This window comes from Coregonus lavaretus (assembly GCF_964263955.1).
Source record: "Coregonus lavaretus genome assembly, chromosome: 28".
In the NCBI taxonomy this organism is placed as follows: domain Eukaryota; kingdom Metazoa; phylum Chordata; class Actinopteri; order Salmoniformes; family Salmonidae; genus Coregonus; species Coregonus lavaretus.
The window spans coordinates 41884154-41901064 of NC_140015.1; the positions used below are offsets into that span (position 1 = coordinate 41884154).

At 51.1% G+C, this 16911-nt stretch overlaps 1 protein-coding gene across 1 annotated transcript in view; it reads right to left on the reverse strand.

Annotated features, from left to right (window-relative positions):
* The window catches only part of LOC311103660 (ubiquitin carboxyl-terminal hydrolase 7-like), a 61292-nt gene that overhangs the window by 13891 nt on the left and 30490 nt on the right, over positions 1 to 16911 (reverse strand). The window contains exons 18-24 of the mRNA XM_084145273.1: positions 15907 to 16012; positions 11737 to 11829; positions 11134 to 11201; positions 10335 to 10435; positions 8700 to 8853; positions 5412 to 5479; positions 4366 to 4474 (exon numbers count right to left, since the gene is read on the reverse strand). Of these exons, the coding sequence (XP_084001399.1) occupies positions 4366 to 4474; positions 5412 to 5479; positions 8700 to 8853; positions 10335 to 10435; positions 11134 to 11201; positions 11737 to 11829; positions 15907 to 16012 (699 nt within the window). The remainder of the gene's footprint in view (positions 1 to 4365; positions 4475 to 5411; positions 5480 to 8699; positions 8854 to 10334; positions 10436 to 11133; positions 11202 to 11736; positions 11830 to 15906; positions 16013 to 16911) is intronic.

Genomic DNA, 16911 nt, shown 5'->3' on the forward strand with positions numbered 1-16911 from the left:
GAATCATGAGGAAAGATAACGTTGTTGACAGCCTGGGCGAATCATGAGGAAAGATAACGTTGTTGACAGCCTGGGCGAATCATGAGGAAAGATAACGTTGTTGACAGCCTGGGCGAATCATGAGGAAAGATAACGTTGTTGACAGCCTGGGCGAATCATGAGGAAAGATAACGTTGTTGACAGCCTGGGCGAATCATGAGGAAAGATAACGTTGTTGACAGCCTGGGCGAATCATGAGGAAAGATAACGTTGTTGACAGCCTGGGCGAATCATGAGGAAAGATAACGTTGTTGACAGCCTGGGCGAATCATGAGGAAAGATAACGTTGTTGACAGCCTGGGCGAATCATGAGGAAAGATAACGTTGTTGACAGCCTGGGCGAATCATGAGGAAAGATAACGTTGTTGACAGCCTGGGCGAATCATGAGGAAAGATAACGTTGTTGACAGCCTGGGCGAATCATGAGGAAAGATAACGTTGTTGACAGCCTGGGCGAATCATGAGGAAAGATAACGTTGTTGACAGCCTGGGCGAATCATGAGGAAAGATAACGTTGTTGACAGCCTGGGCGAATCATGAGGAAAGATAACGTTGTTGACAGCCTGGGCGAATCATGAGGAAAGATAACGTTGTTGACAGCCTGGGCGAATCATGAGGAAAGATAACGTTGTTGACAGCCTGGGCGAATCATGAGGAAAGATAACGTTGTTGACAGCCTGGGCGAATCATGAGGAAAGATAACGTTGTTGACAGCCTGGGCGAATCATGAGGAAAGATAACGTTGTTGACAGCCTGGGCGAATCATGAGGAAAGATAACGTTGTTGACAGCCTGGGCGAATCATGAGGAAAGATAACGTTGTTGACAGCCTGGGCGAATCATGAGGAAAGATAACGTTGTTGACAGCCTGGGCGAATCATGAGGAAAGATAACGTTGTTGACAGCCTGGGCGAATCATGAGGAAAGATAACGTTGTTGACAGCCTGGGCGAATCATGAGGAAAGATAACGTTGTTGACAGCCTGGGCGAATCATGAGGAAAGATAACGTTGTTGACAGCCTGGGCAGAGGCTGAGTGCTGCCACATCTTTCTCTAATATCCCTTTCTGGTGGAGGAGCTTCAGCATGGAACAGGTGTGTGTGTGTGTGTGTGTGTGTGTGTGTGTGTGTGTGTGTTTGTGTGGCGCACTGTGATGGAGCAGTGACTGTGATGAGGAACGGGCCATAAGCCATCAAGGAAATGCTTATTTTGAAATCAATGAAAGCTGCTTTATTGCCAGTGTTGCGCTCGAGTTGCGTCACGTCCAGTGTCCAAGCTCAAGAATCGGCGAGGTTCAATTCTCGATGGCTGACGCACACATTCATTCCATCTTGTGAATTGAAATGAGAAATAAAGTTGATTTTGGTTGCATATGGCCCCCACCGGCCACCACCGGCTATGACCTCCACCAGCCACCACCGGCTATGGCCTCCACCAGCCACCACTGGCTATGGCCTCCACCAGCCACCACCGGCCACGGCCTCCACCAGCCACCACCGGCTATGGCCTCCACCAGCCACGGCCTCCACCAGCCACCACTGGCTATGGCCTCCACCAGCCTCCACCGGCTATGGCCTCCACCAGCCACCACCGGCTATGGCCTCCACCAGCCTCCACCGGCTATGGCCTCCACCAGCCACCACCGGCTTTGGCCTCCACCAGCCACCACTGGCTATGGCCTCCACCAGCCTCCACCGGCTATGGCCTCCACCAGCCACGGCCCCCACCAGCCACCACCGGCTATGGCCTCCACCAGCCACCACCGGCTTTGGCCTCCACCAGCCACCACTGGCTATGGCCTCCACCAGCCACCACTGGCTATGGCCTCCACCGGCTATGGCCTCCACCAGCCTCCACCGGCTATGGCCTCCACCAGCCTCCACCGGCTATGGCCTCCACCAGCCACGGCCTCCACCAGCCACCACCGGCTTTGGCCTCCACCAGCCACCACTGGCTATGGCCTCCACCAGCCTCCACCGGCTATGGCCTCCACCAGCCACGGCCCCCACCAGCCACCACCGGCTATGGCCTCCACCAGCCACCACCGGCTTTGGCCTCCACCAGCCACCACTGGCTATGGCCTCCACCAGCCACCACTGGCTATGGCCTCCACCGGCTATGGCCTCCACCAGCCTCCACCGGCTATGGCCTCCACCAGCCTCCACCGGCTATGGCCTCCACCGGCTATGGCCTCCACCGGCTTTGGCCTCCACCAGCCACCACCGGCTTTGGCCTCCACCAGCCACCACCGGCCACGGCCCCCACCAGCCACCACCGGCTATGGCCCCCACCAGCCACCACCGGCTATGGCCCCCACCAGCCACCACCGGCCACGGCCTCCACCAGCCACCACCGGCTATGGCCCCCACCGGCCACCACCGGCTATGACCTCCACCAGCCACCACCGGCTATGACCTCCACCAGCCACCACCGGCTATGGCCTCCACCAGCCACCACTGGTTATTGTACTACAATTTCTGAAGTCAAGAAGCTACTACTAGCTAGTAACATTGACCAGCTGGGTTCACATTGTAAACAAAAGCAACTTGTGTAATTAGAGGACCATTGAGTCCAACCACTAGCAACAATTTCATGAGTACCTGCTGAAAACTCTCCCCTTTGCTCTCTCAAAACAACACGCTCTGTGTAGCAGGTAAAACACCACATTAACACGATGCTGAGGAAGACTAGGCATCTACCACTATCAGATTAGAGCATAAGGGAGACTAGGCATCTACCACTATCAGATTAGAGCCATAAGGGAGACTAGGCATCTACCACTATCAGATTAGAGCATAAGGGAGACTAGGCATCTACCACTATCAGATTAGAGCATAAGGGAGACTAGGCATGTACCACTATTAGATTAGAGCATAGGGGAGACTAGGCATGTACCACTATCAGATTAGAGCATAGGGGAGACTAGGCATCTACCACTATCAGATTAGAGCATAAGGGAGACTAGGCATCTACCACTATCAGATTAGAGCCATAAGGGAGACTAGGCATCTACCACTATCAGATTAGAGCATAAGGGAGACTAGGCATCTACCACTATCAGATTAGAGCATAAGGGAGACTAGGCATGTACCACTATCAGATTAGAGCATAGGGGAGACTAGGCATCTACCACTATCAGATTAGAGCCATAAGGGAGACTAGGCATCTACCACTATCAGATTAGAGCATAAGGGAGACTAGGCATCTACCACTATCAGATTAGAGCATAAGGGAGACTAGGCATCTACCACTATCAGATTAGAGCATAAGGGAGACTAGGCATCTACCACTATCAGATTAGAGCATAAGGGAGACATCTACTACCAGATTAGTATGGTGGCAATGTAGCCTGTTTTTGGTCCACCCACTTCTGAAATCACCATTACCCACTAATTAAGTTGTCAATTTTGCAGATTCAGTTTGAGCAAGTAACATATCAATATTTATCGTTTTCAAATTAGCCATGACATAGCCAATGAATATACGGCACTCCTTAGGATTCCACCCCGATGGATTAGACCGGTTGGAAGTTAATGGAGAGATCTTCTCCTCTCATGTCGGCCACGCAGTGCGCCTAGCAAAAGTGATTTGTTCTGAAATTATCAATTTTACCCTGTATATCTAAAAATGACCATATACACTGATTGTTTAAAGTAAAACTAGCAAAACCACTGCTGATGGTGACCCTGAACAATCTAAATGAAATGTATTGTAGGCCCCGTTCAGCAGGCATATCCAGATGAGAGATGCGTCTCCGGTAGTTCACACCATGTTCAACAGCACGCAGATCACAATAACCTAGCAAATTACATATGTTGGCACTCAACTAATAAAACCTCATATCATACAAGCCATTTTAGCATTTGAATGCTGAAGGTGTGCAACATCAGGAACAGACCACCTACCTCTCACTGGTCAGCGTGTGAAGCTGGGCTCAGCTCATTGGTCAGCGGGTGAAGCTGGGCTCAGTGCTCAGTTTGACTAGGCTACCTCCCATTGGTCAGCGTGTGAAGCTGGGCTCAGTGCTCAGTTTGACTAGGCTACCTCCCATTGGTCAGCGTGTGAAGCTGGGCTCAGTACTCAGTTTGACTAGGCTACCTCCCATTGGTCAGCGTGTGAAGCTGGGCTCAGTGCTCAGTTTGACTAGGCTACCTCCCATTGGTCAGCGTGTGAAGCTGGGCTCAGTGCTCAGTTTGACTAGGCTACCTCTCACTGGTCAGCGTGTGAAGCTGGGCTCAACCATCCGCTGTCACATCACTGTCATCACCATCGATGATGACTGTCAATCATATCACCCAACCCTACAGGTACACACACACACACACACCTGTTGGTAGTATAGTTTCTTGGGCTGACGTGGTTTGAAGAACTGCAGCAGATCTCGGAGAGTTCCTTCATAGTTGTGTCTGAGAGGATTCCCAGGTCCGTCTCTGTACCTGCCCAGAGAGGACAGGAGGGGGGAGGAGAGAGGAGAAGGAGGAGGAGGGGAAGGAGGGGGGGAGGAGAGAGGAGAGGGGGAGGAGGGGAAGGAGGGGGGGAGGAGAGAGGAGAGGGGGAGGAGAGAGGAGAGGGGAGGAGAGGGGGAGGAGGGGAAGGAGAGAGGAGGAGAGAGGAGGAGGAGGGGAAGGAGAGAGGAGGAGAGAGGAGGAGGAGGAGGGGAAGGAGAGAGGAGGAGAGAGGAGGAGGAGGGGGGGAGGAGAGAGGAGAGGGGGAGGAGAGAGGAGAGGGGAGGAGAGGGGGAGGAGGGGAAGGAGAGAGGAGGAGAGAGGAGGAGGAGGGGAAGGAGAGAGGAGAGAGGAGAGGGGGAGGAGGGGAAGGAGAGAGGAGGAGAGAGGAGGAGGAGGGGAAGGAGAGAGGAGAGAGGAGAGGGGGAGGAGGGGAAGGAGAGAGGAGGAGGAGAGAGGAGGAGGGAGGGGGACAGGAGAGGGGGAGGAGAGAGGAGAGAGGGGGGAAGGAGAGAGGAGGAGGAGGAGAGAGGAGGAGGGAGGGGGACAGGAGAGGGGGAGGAGAGAGGAGAGAGGAGGAGGAGGGGAAGGAGAGAGGAGAGGGGGAGGAGAGAGGAGGGGGGAGGAGAGAGGGGAAGGAGAGAGGAGGGGAAGGAGAGAGGAGAGGGGGAGGGGAGAGGAGAGAGGAGGAGTGGAGAAGGAGGGGAAGGAGAGAGGAGAAGGAGGAGAGCGAAGGGGGAGGAGGAGGGAGGATGGAGGGAGGGACGAGAGAGGGGGACAGGGGGAGGAGGAGGAGAGACAGAGGGGGACAGGTTACTCAACAAGTCAACTTGGTGCTTCAAAAGGTTTATACTTGTACTGACTCAGTCTGGCACAGGTGAAACAGGAGTGTGCGTCCATCCATGTGTGTGTGTGTCCGTAGTCCTACCCCTGGGATTTGAAGAACTGAAGGAGCATGGGATCTGTGTTCAACCTCTGAGCCACCGTCTTCGCCACCTGACAGACAGAAACATTAAAGAGATTCTCCGGTACTGTTGGATACTTTATAGCCAGTAGTTGACTCAGTCTGGCCACCTGACAGACAGACACATTAAAGAGAATATCCAGTACTGTTGGATACTTTATAGCAGGGGTGTCAAACGTAAGGCCCGCGGGACGGATCAGGCCCGCAAAACGGGTTTAATCCGGCCCGCGAGATGATAAAAAAAAAAAAAAAAAAAAAGAACAAAAAAGGTTTTTTTATTTTAAGTATAAAAAATGCGCTGCAATTTTATTAAAATAAACTGCTGTTCCAATTGCGTCCACTGGATGGCGCAATAGCAATTGTGTTAAGCAAGCAAACTGTTTATACCGGGGCAGAGCAAGTAGGTCAAGCACGTGCAGCCAATGAGCTACTTTGTTTTGCCCGCGATATTTATTACGGCTTCTACTTTTAACATTATGTGCTTTGGCACCCTCATTGCCCCAATATGTCTCTGTCAAAAAAGAGAAAAGTGGACGCAGAGTGCAGAGTGTTCCAAGAAAAATGGTCATCCTATTTATTCACGGAATTGAATGGGAAAGCTGTATGTTTGGTGTGTTCAGAGCATGTTGCAGTGCTGAAAGAATATAACCTTCGTCGCCACTATGTGAGTCTTCATGCCGACAAATATGACAACTTTCAAGGACAGCGGAGATGAGAGAAGGTGAATGAACTGTTGGCGGGTCTGAAGAAACAGCAGTCTGTGTTTACTCACAGCCGAGACATCAGTGACGCTGCAGTGAAAGCTAGCTACCTCATTGCTAATGAAATCGCAGTGGCTTCAAAACCATTTAGTGAGGGTGAATTTGTAAAAACATGCATGATGAAGGCAGCGGAGATTGTGTGCCCTGAAAAGCGGCAGGCTTTTGCAAATATCAGCCTGACAAGAAACACAGTTGCAGACAGGATTTCCGATCTTTCAGTGGATTTGGACAGCCAGTTGAAGCAAAAAGTAAAGTCATTTATTGCGTTTTCGGTTGCAATTGATGAAAGCACGGACATTACAGATGTTGCACAACTGGCCATTTTCATCCGCGGAGTTGATGACACATTGACCGTCACCGAGGAGTTCGTGGAGTTGGTGCCGATGACAGATACAACGACAGCAGCTGATATTTTCACCGCACTCGTCGGCGCGCTGGACAGGGTCGGAGTGGACTGGTCCCGCGCTGTCAGCCTGGCTACAGATGGTGCTCCCTCAATGATCGGGAAAAAAGCAGGCGTTGTGACAAAGTTCAGAGAGAAAGTGCAATCTGCAAATGGAGGACGTGATTTTTTGACTTTTCACTGTATTTTGCACCAGGAGGCTTTGTGTTGCAAGTCATTAAAGATGGATAACGTCATGAAGGTGGTCATCCAAACTGTTAATTTCATCCGATCCAGAAGCCTGAATCACCGTCAGTTTGACAGCCTTCTCAGAGAGAAAGACCACATCTATGGCCTGCCATACCACACTGAGGTAAGATGGTTAAGCCGAGGTGCTGTGCTGAGGCGTTTCTTTGATTTACGAGAAGAAATTGAACAGTTCATGGAAGAAAAGGGCAAACCAGTGTTAGAATTTCATTCCGCAGAATGGATGCAGGACCTTGCATTTATGGTGGATGTTAAAGAGCACCTGAATAACTTGAACAAACAGCTGCAAGGGCGCAACAAAGTTGTCACGCAGTATTATGACAGCATACGTTCTTTCAAGTTGAAGCTGTCATTGTGGGAGACGCAACTTGCCGGTGGTGATGCAGCTCACTTCCCCTGTCTGAAAAATGTGTGCGCGACCCAACATGTGGCAGACATGAAGCGGTTCAAAGATAAAATAACAGGACTGTTACGGGAGTTTGAGCAACGCTTTCAGATTTATGTTGATGTTTTTATGTTGATGTGCTATTGTTTTTAATTGATTTTATTTGTATATTTAACCTATTCTTGACTCTGTGGTTCTTGCACTTGTTTGGGGAACAGGATTTCATTATTTTTATCTACATTCCTGCCTGAGAAATTACACCCTGATATAGTTATGTGATCTACTTCTGTGAATCACTGAGGCATTGTGTGTTTGTGTGTTCTTTGTCCTCAGAACTTTCAAATAACTTGAGGTGTTTTATGATTAATAGTGATGTTGTGCTTTTGGACACTGTCCTCAGGCTCCAGCTTTATGTTTATATGTTTTTATGTTGATGTGCTATTGTTTTTAATTGATTGTATTTGTATATTTAACCTATTCTTGACTCTGTGGTTCTTGCACTTGTTTGGGGAACAGGATTTCATTATTTTTATCTACATTTCTGCCTGAGAAATGACACCCTGATATAGTTCTGTGATCTGTGAAACAGTTCTGTTAATCACTGAGGCATTGTGTGTTTGTGTGTTCTTTTTCTTTAGAATTTTCAAATAAACTTGACGTGTTTTATGATTAATAGTGATGTTGTGCTTGTACTATTTTGGACACACTGTCCTCAGGCTCCAGCTTTATGTTGTATGTTGATCGTATTAAAACAAAGAAAACAATCTGAAGTTGTTGTTTTTAAGTTATATTTACCATGATTTTTCCAGTCCGGCCCACTTGGGAATAGATTTTCCTCCATGTGGCCCCTGAGCTAAAATGAGTTTGACACCCCTGCTTTATAGCCAGTAGTTGACTCAGTCTGGCCACCTGACAGACAGACACATTAAAGAGATTCTCCAGTACTGTTGGATACTTTATAGCCAGTAGTTCTGAAAGTAGCATCCAGAAGTGGTCCCCGAAAACTACGTCACTACGTGCACCACGTCACTGCTCTCTCTATCGCTACTGTGTCCACTGAGCCCGCCCTGCAACCGCGTCTGATAACACTGGGCTGGCCTCTTGCTAGCGGTCACTCAAATGTGAGGGGCTGAAGCTCATTGGCAAGAACTCGAATTACTAGGGAACTGGCCCATGGGGTGGTAGGGAATATGGTGTGGCACAGCTTCAAGAAAACTTTCAAACTAGGGATTTTGTGCCTAATTGAGGTAAGGCAGTAATTCTGCTCATAGATTATGCATGTAGGAACTACACATTGACACATCCAGTCCAAAGCAGGATGTAGAAAAATACTTAGACGCCAAAGTACCAGAGCATGTTTTTAACTCACACTAGCTTTGTTGAACAATACCCAAATGTTGAAGGAACAGTCACGGGTAAACTAACGCAGACACAAGATTGTGCGACCTCTTGCTGACCTGGAAGTAGTTCATCCTGTTGGAGAGTGTGACGACGAAGCCGGGGTCGTTGTGGATGGTCTTGTCACAGAAGATGACGTCCACTCTGTGGTAGAGGTCTCGAAAGTAGTCTTTGGCTGTAGGCAGCTCACTGCTGTCGTTCTCTGGGTCGTCTCTGCAGGGAGGGGGGGAGGGAGGGAGGGAGGAAGACACAAACAGACAGACATGAGCTGGGAGAGGCTCGTCAATACGGTACGGAATTCTCCAAACACAATTGATGGGTGGGACGAGCATTACATTTTCTACAACAGGGCTCTCCAACCCTGTTCCTGGAGAGATATCCTCCTGTAGGTTTTAACTCCAACCCTGTTCCTGGAGAGATATCCTCCTGTAGGTTTTAACTCCAACCCTGTTCCTGGAGAGATATCCTCCTGTAGGTTTTAACTCCAACCCTGTTCTTGGAGAGATATCCTCCTGTAGGTTTTAACTCCAACCCTGTTCCTGGAGAGATATCCTCCTGTAGGTTTTAACTCCAACCCTGTTCTTGGAGAGATATCCTCCTGTAGGTTTTAACTCCAACCCTGTTCCTGGAGAGATATCCTCCTGTAGGTTTTAACTCCAACCCTGTTCTTGGAGAGATATCCTCCTGTAGGTTTTAACTCCAACCCTGTTCTTGGAGAGATATCCTCCTGTAGGTTTTAACTCCAACCCTGTTCTTGGAGAGATATCCTCCTGTAGGTTTTAACTCCAACCCTGTTCTTGGAGAGATATCCTCCTGTAGGTTTTAACTCCAACCCTGTTCTTGGAGAGATATCCTCCTGTAGGTTTTAACTCCAACCCTGTTCCTGGAGAGATATCCTCCTGTAGGTTTTAACTCCAACCCTGTTCCTGGAGAGATATCCTCCTGTAGGTTTTAACTCCAACCCTGTTCTTGGAGAGATACCCTCCTGTAGGTTTGAACTCCATCCCTGTTCCTGAAGCGCTATCTACCCTCCTGTAGGTTTTCGTTAGATTCCCGGGACCACCCTTACGTAAAACATTTATGCACGCGTGACTAAGTGGCTTCGGATAAAAGTGTCTGATAAATGGCATCATCGTCAAGCCTTTTGATTCATGTGTGGGTTAGTGCTCTAAGGGGTTGGTGCTCTAAGGGGTTGGTGCTCTAAGGGGTTGGTGCTCTAAGGGGTTGGTGCTCTAAGGGGTTAGTGCTCTAAGGGGTTAGTGCTCTAAGGGGTTAGTGCTCTAAGGGGTTAGTGGTCTAAGGGGTTAGTGGTCTAAGGGGTTAGTGCTCTAAGGGGTTGGTGCTCTAAGGGGTTGGTGCTCTAAGGGGTTAGTGCTCTAAGGGGTTAGTGCTCTAAGGGGTTAGTGCTCTAAGGGGTTAGTGCTCTAAGGGGTTGGTGGTCTAAGGGGTTGGTGGTCTAAGGGGTTAGTGCTCTAAGGGGTTAGTGCTCTAAGGGGTTGGTGCTCTAAGGGGTTGGTGCTCTAAGGGGTTAGTGCTCTAAGGGGTTAGGGCTCTAAGGGGTTGGTGCTCTAAGGGGTTGGTGCTCTAAGGGGTTAGTGCTCTAAGGGGTTAGTGCTCTAAGGGGTTAGTGCTCTAAGGGGTTAGTGGTCTAAGGGGTTAGTGCTCTAAGGGGTTGGCATGTTGGATTAACTTACTTCTGGAAGACTATGATATCTCCGTCCATGAGTTCGTCCAGGGCCTTGTCCAGTGACACGTCGTAGTCCTGTATCCGCTCTGTTAAATTAGGCTTCACTTCCTGGAATACAGACACATGGGAGATAGAGGATGTTAGACCTGTGTGTGTGTGGATAAGTGTTAGACCTGTGTGTGGATAAGTGTTAAGACCTGTGTGTGTGTGGATAAGTGTTAAGACCTGTGTGTGTGTGGATAAGTGTTAGACCTGTGTGTGTGTGGATAAGTGTTAAGACCTGTGTGTGTGTGGATAAGTGTTAGACCTGTGTGTGTGTGGATAAGTGTTAGACCTGTGTGTGGATAAGTGTTAAGACCTGTGTGTGTGTGGATAAGTGTTAGACCTGTGTGTGGATAAGTGTTAAGACCTGTGTGTGTGTGGATAAGTGTTAAGACCTGTGTGTGTGTGGATAAGTGTTAGACCTGTGTGTGTGTGGATAAGTGTTAAGACCTGTGTGTGTGTGGATAAGTGTTAGACCTGTGTGTGGATAAGTGTTAGACCTGTGTGTGTGTGGATAAGTGTTAGACCTGTGTGTGTGTGGATAAGTGTTAGACCTGTGTGTGGATAAGTGTTAGACCTGTGTGTGTGGATAAGTGTTAGACCTGTGTGTGTGTGGATAAGTGTTAAGACCTGTGTGTGTGTGGATAAGTGTTAGACCTGTGTGTGTGTGTGTGTGTGTGTGTGTGTGTGTGTGTGTAGGTATATAATGGGTGTTCTGGTAGGGGTGTGTGTGTGTGTGTGTGTGTGTGTGTGTGTGTTCTCACCTCATAGAGGATAAGGTTAGTCTCCTGTTGAAACCCTGCTCTCTCACACATGACGGGCAACAGGTCTCCTGGTAGAGAAAACAGCATACATTTAACACTGCTTTACATACACACCCCATTTCAACACACTGATGCTACTCCACATGCACCACAGGGTTCTCCCCAGGAGGAGGTGCTGAGTAAGGAGGGGAGGCCTGGCGGGACCCCTTTAGGAATCACATTAACCCCCCTAACTGCCATTTCCTGCAATCTAGAGCCTTAAATGATAACAAAAGTAATTACATAGTGGCGCAACCAGTCCACAAGGTGGCACAGCACCCCACTTATGTATCGTTAGTGGAGGACCCTGCACCATTCAGCCCAGACACAGGAGGGTCCTGACGTATTGTTAGGGGAGGACCCTGTACCATTCTGCCCAGACACAGGAGGGTCCTGACGTATTGTTAGGGGAGGACCCTGTACCATTCAGCCCAGACACAGGAGGGTCCTGACGTATTGTTAGGGGAGGACCCTGTACCATTCTGCCCAGACACAGGAGGGTCCTGACGTATTGTTAGGGGGAGGACCCTGTACCATTCAGCCCAGACACAGGAGGGTACTTACGTATTTTACAGGAGATAGCTGTGTAGATATGTCCACAATAATTTAAGCTTCTGCTTTTTGGATCATACATCTTCAAGAACAACATGACGTCGTCTGAAAGAGAAGAGTGAGATGGAGGATGATCATTAAAAAGGACTTTCTATATTTACTTGACCATAGATACGTGAAAAAAACATTTACATTTCTTTCACACGACTTGTGATTTCATCTACAAAAGCAAAACGTCTTTAACTAGCTGCTTGTACCCCAGTCAGAGGGAGGAGTTAGCCCCCAGTCAGAGGGAGGAGTTAGCCCCCAGTCAGAGGGAGGAGTTAGCCCCCAGTCAGAGGGAGGAGTTAACCCCCAGTCAGAGGGAGGAGTTAACCCCCAGTCAGAGGGAGGAGTTAACCCCCAGTCAGAGGGAGGAGTTAACCCCCAGTCAGAGGGAGGAGTTAGCCCCCAGTCAGAGGGAGGAGTTAATCCCCAGTCAGAGGGAGGAGTTAGCCCCCAGTCAGAGGGAGTTAACCCCCAGTCAGAGGGAGTTAACCCCCAGTCAGAGGGAGTTAACCCCCAGTCAGAGGGAGTTAACCCCCAGTCAGAGGGAGTTAACCCCCAGTCAGAGGGAGGTGTTAGCCCCCAGTCAGAGGGAGGTGTTAGCCCCCAGTCAGAGGGAGGTGTTAGCCCCCAGTCAGAGGGAGGAGTTAGCCCCCAGTCAGAGGGAGGAGTTAGCCCCCAGTCAGAGGGAGGAGTTAGCCCCCAGTCAGAGGGAGGAGTTAATCCCCAGTCAGAGGGAGGAGTTAGCCCCCAGTCAGAGGGAGTTAACCCCCAGTCAGAGGGAGTTAACCCCCAGTCAGAGGGAGTTAACCCCCAGTCAGAGGGAGTTAACCCCCAGTCAGAGGGAGTTAACCCCCAGTCAGAGGGAGGAGTTAACCCCCAGTCAGAGGGAGGTGTTAGCCCCCAGTCAGAGGGAGGAGTTAGCCCCCAGTCAGAGGGAGGAGTTAGCCCCCAGTCAGAGGGAGTTAACCCCCAGTCAGAGGGAGGAGTTAACCCCCAGTCAGAGGGAGGAGTTAACCCCCAGTCAGAGGGAGGAGTTAACCCCCAGTCAGAGGGAGGAGTTAACCCCCAGTCAGAGGGAGGAGTTAACCCCCAGTCAGAGGGAGGAGTTAACCCCCAGTCAGAGGGAGGAGTTAACCCCCAGTCAGAGGGAGGAGTTAACCCCCAGTCAGAGGGAGGAGTTAACCCCCAGTCAGAGGGAGGAGTTAACCCCAGTCAGAGGGAGGAGTTAACCCCAGTCAGAGGGAGGAGTTAACCCCAGTCAGAGGGAGGAGTTAACCCCAGTCAGAGGGAGGAGTTAACCCCCAGTCAGAGGGAGGAGTTAACCCCCAGTCAGAGGGAGTTAACCCCCAGTCAGAGGGAGGAGTTAACCCCCAGTCAGAGGGAGGAGTTAACCCCCAGTCAGAGGGAGGAGTTAACCCCCAGTCAGAGGGAGGAGTTAGCCCCCAGTCAGAGGGAGTTAGCCCCCAGTCAGAGGGAGGAGTTAACCCCCAGTCAGAGGGAGGAGTTAACCCCCAGTCAGAGGGAGGAGTTAACCCCCAGTCAGAGGGAGGAGTTAACCCCCAGTCAGAGGGAGGAGTTAACCCCCAGTCAGAGGGAGGAGTTAACCCCCAGTCAGAGGGAGGAGTTAACCCCCAGTCAGAGGGAGGAGTTAACCCCCAGTCAGAGGGAGGAGTTAACCCCCAGTCAGAGGGAGGAGTTAACCCCCAGTCAGAGGGAGGAGTTAACCCCCAGTCAGAGGGAGGAGTTAACCCCCAGTCAGAGGGAGTTAACCCCCAGTCAGAGGGAGTTAACCCCCAGTCAGAGGGAGTTAACCCCCAGTCAGAGGGAGTTAACCCCCAGTCAGAGGGAGGAGTTAACCCCCAGTCAGAGGGAGGAGTTAACCCCCAGTCAGAGGGAGGAGTTAACCCCCAGTCAGAGGGAGGAGTTAACCCCCAGTCAGAGGGAGGAGTTAACCCCCAGTCAGAGGGAGGAGTTAACCCCCAGTCAGAGGGAGGAGTTAACCCCCAGTCAGAGGGAGGAGTTAGCCCCCAGTCAGAGGGAGGAGTTAGCCCCCAGTCAGAGGGAGGAGTTAACCCCCAGTCAGAGGGAGGAGTTAACCCCCAGTCAGAGGGAGGAGTTAACCCCCAGTCAGAGGGAGGAGTTAACCCCCAGTCAGAGGGAGGAGTTAACCCCCAGTCAGAGGGAGGAGTTAACCCCCAGTCAGAGGGAGGAGTTAACCCCCAGTCAGAGGGAGGAGTTAACCCCCAGTCAGAGGGAGGAGTTAACCCCCAGTCAGAGGGAGTTAACCCCCAGTCAGAGGGAGTTAACCCCCAGTCAGAGGGAGGAGTGAACCCCCAGTCAGAGGGAGGAGTGAACCCCCAGTCAGAGGGAGGAGTGAACCCCCAGTCAGAGGGAGGAGTTAACCCCCAGTCAGAGGGAGGAGTTAACCCCCAGTCAGAGGGAGGAGTTAACCCCCAGTCAGAGGGAGTTAACCCCCAGTCAGAGGGAGGAGTTAACCCCCAGTCAGAGGGAGGAGTTAACCCCCAGTCAGAGGGAGGAGTGAACCCCCAGTCAGAGGGAGGAGTGAACCCCCAGTCAGAGGGAGGAGTGAACCCCCAGTCAGAGGGAGGAGTTAACCCCCAGTCAGAGGGAGGAGTTAACCCCCAGTCAGAGGGAGGAGTTAACCCCCAGTCAGAGGGAGTTAACCCCCAGTCAGAGGGAGGAGTTAACCCCCAGTCAGAGGGAGGAGTTAACCCCCAGTCAGAGGGAGGAGTTAACCCCAGTCAGAGGGAGGAGTTAACCCCCAGTCGGGAGGAGTTAACCCCCAGTCAGAGGGAGGAGTTAACCCCCAGTCAGAGGGAGGAGTTAACCCCCAGTCAGAGGGAGGAGTTAACCCCCAGTCAGAGGGAGGAGTTAACCCCCAGTCAGAGGGAGTTAACCCCCAGTCAGAGGGAGTTAACCCCCAGTCAGAGGGAGGTGTTAGCCCCCAGTCAGAGGGAGTTAACCCCCAGTCAGAGGGAGTTAACCCCCAGTCAGAGGGAGGTGTTAGCCCCCAGTCAGAGGGAGTTAACCCCCAGTCAGAGGGAGGTGTTAGCCCCCAGTCAGAGGGAGTTAACCCCCAGTCAGAGGGAGGAGTTAGCCCCCAGTCAGAGGGAGGAGTTAACCCCCAGTCAGAGGGAGGAGTTAACCCCCAGTCAGAGGGAGGAGTTAACCCCCAGTCAGAGGGAGGAGTTAACCCCCAGTCAGAGGGAGGAGTTAGCCCCCAGTCAGAGGGAGGAGTTAGCCCCCAGTCAGAGGGAGGAGTTAACCCCCAGTCAGAGGGAGGAGTTAACCCCCAGTCAGAGGGAGGAGTTAACCCCCAGTCAGAGGGAGGAGTTAACCCCCAGTCAGAGGGAGTTAACCCCCAGTCAGAGGGAGTTAACCCCCAGTCAGAGGGAGGAGTTAACCCCCAGTCAGAGGGAGGAGTTAACCCCCAGTCAGAGGGAGGAGTTAACCCCCAGTCAGAGGGAGTTAACCCCCAGTCAGAGGGAGTTAACCCCCAGTCAGAGGGAGTTAACCCCCAGTCAGAGGGAGGAGTTAACCCCCAGTCAGAGGGAGGAGTTAACCCCCAGTCAGAGGGAGGAGTTAACCCCCAGTCAGAGGGAGGAGTTAACCCCCAGTCAGAGGGAGGAGTTAACCCCCAGTCAGAGGGAGGAGTTAACCCCCAGTCAGAGGGAGGAGTTAACCTCCAGTCAGAGGGAGTTAACCCCCAGTCAGAGGGAGTTAGCCCCCAGTCAGAGGGAGTTAACCCCCAGTCAGAGGGAGTTAACCCCCAGTCAGAGGGAGTTAACCCCCAGTCAGAGGGAGTTAACCCCCAGTCAGAGGGAGTTAACCCCCAGTCAGAGGGAGGAGTTAGCCCCCAGTCAGAGGGAGTTAACCCCCAGTCAGAGGGAGTTAACCCCCAGTCAGAGGGAGTTAACCCCCAGTCAGAGGGAGTTAACCCCCAGTCAGAGGGAGTTAACCCCCAGTCAGAGGGAGTTAACCCCCAGTCAGAGGGAGTTAACCCCCAGTCAGAGGGAGTTAACCCCAGTGTCCTAAACAACCTGGGAATAAAGGAATATCAGAACAACAGTCTTTGATATCAGTAATAATCTGTAAAATAATGTCTAAACTCACGGTCTTTGTCAAACTTGGGTAACGTTGCGCCGCTGGCGGCCATCTCAGGATCCACCGTCTCCAGAAATATAGTCCAGGGGTTCTCATTGTCACTCAAGTCTATCATCTGGGGAGCACACACACAGGGTTACAAACACACACACAGGGTTACACACACACACACAGGGTTACACACACACACACAGGGTTACACACACACACACACAGGGTTACACACACACACACACACACAGGGCTACACACACACACACACAGGGTTACAAACACACACACAGGGTTACAAACACACACACAGGGTTACAAACACACACACACAGGGTTACAAACACACACACAGGGTTACAAACACACACACACACAGGGTTACAAACACACACACACAGGGTTACAAACACACACACAGGGTTACAATCACACACACAGGGTTACAAACACACACACACACAGGGTTACAAACACACACACACACAGGGTTAAACACACACACAGGGTTACAAACACACACACAGGGTTACAAACACACACACAGGGTTACACACACACACACAGGGTTACACACACACACACACAGGGTTACAAACACACACACACACAGGGTTACACACACACACACACACACACAGGGTTACAAACACACACACAGGGTTACAAACACACACACAGGGTTACAAACACACACACACACAGGGTTACAAACACACACACACACAGGGTTACAAACACACACACACACAGGGTTACAAACACACACACAGGGTTACAAACACACACACAGGGTTACAAACACACACACAGGGTTACAAACACACACACAGGGTTACAAACACACACACACACACAGGGTTACAAACACACACAGGGTTACAAACACACACACACACACACACACACACAGGGTTACAAACACACACACAGGGTTACAAACACACACACACACACAGGGTTACAAACACACACACACAGGGTTACAAACACACACACACACAGGGTTACAAACACACACAG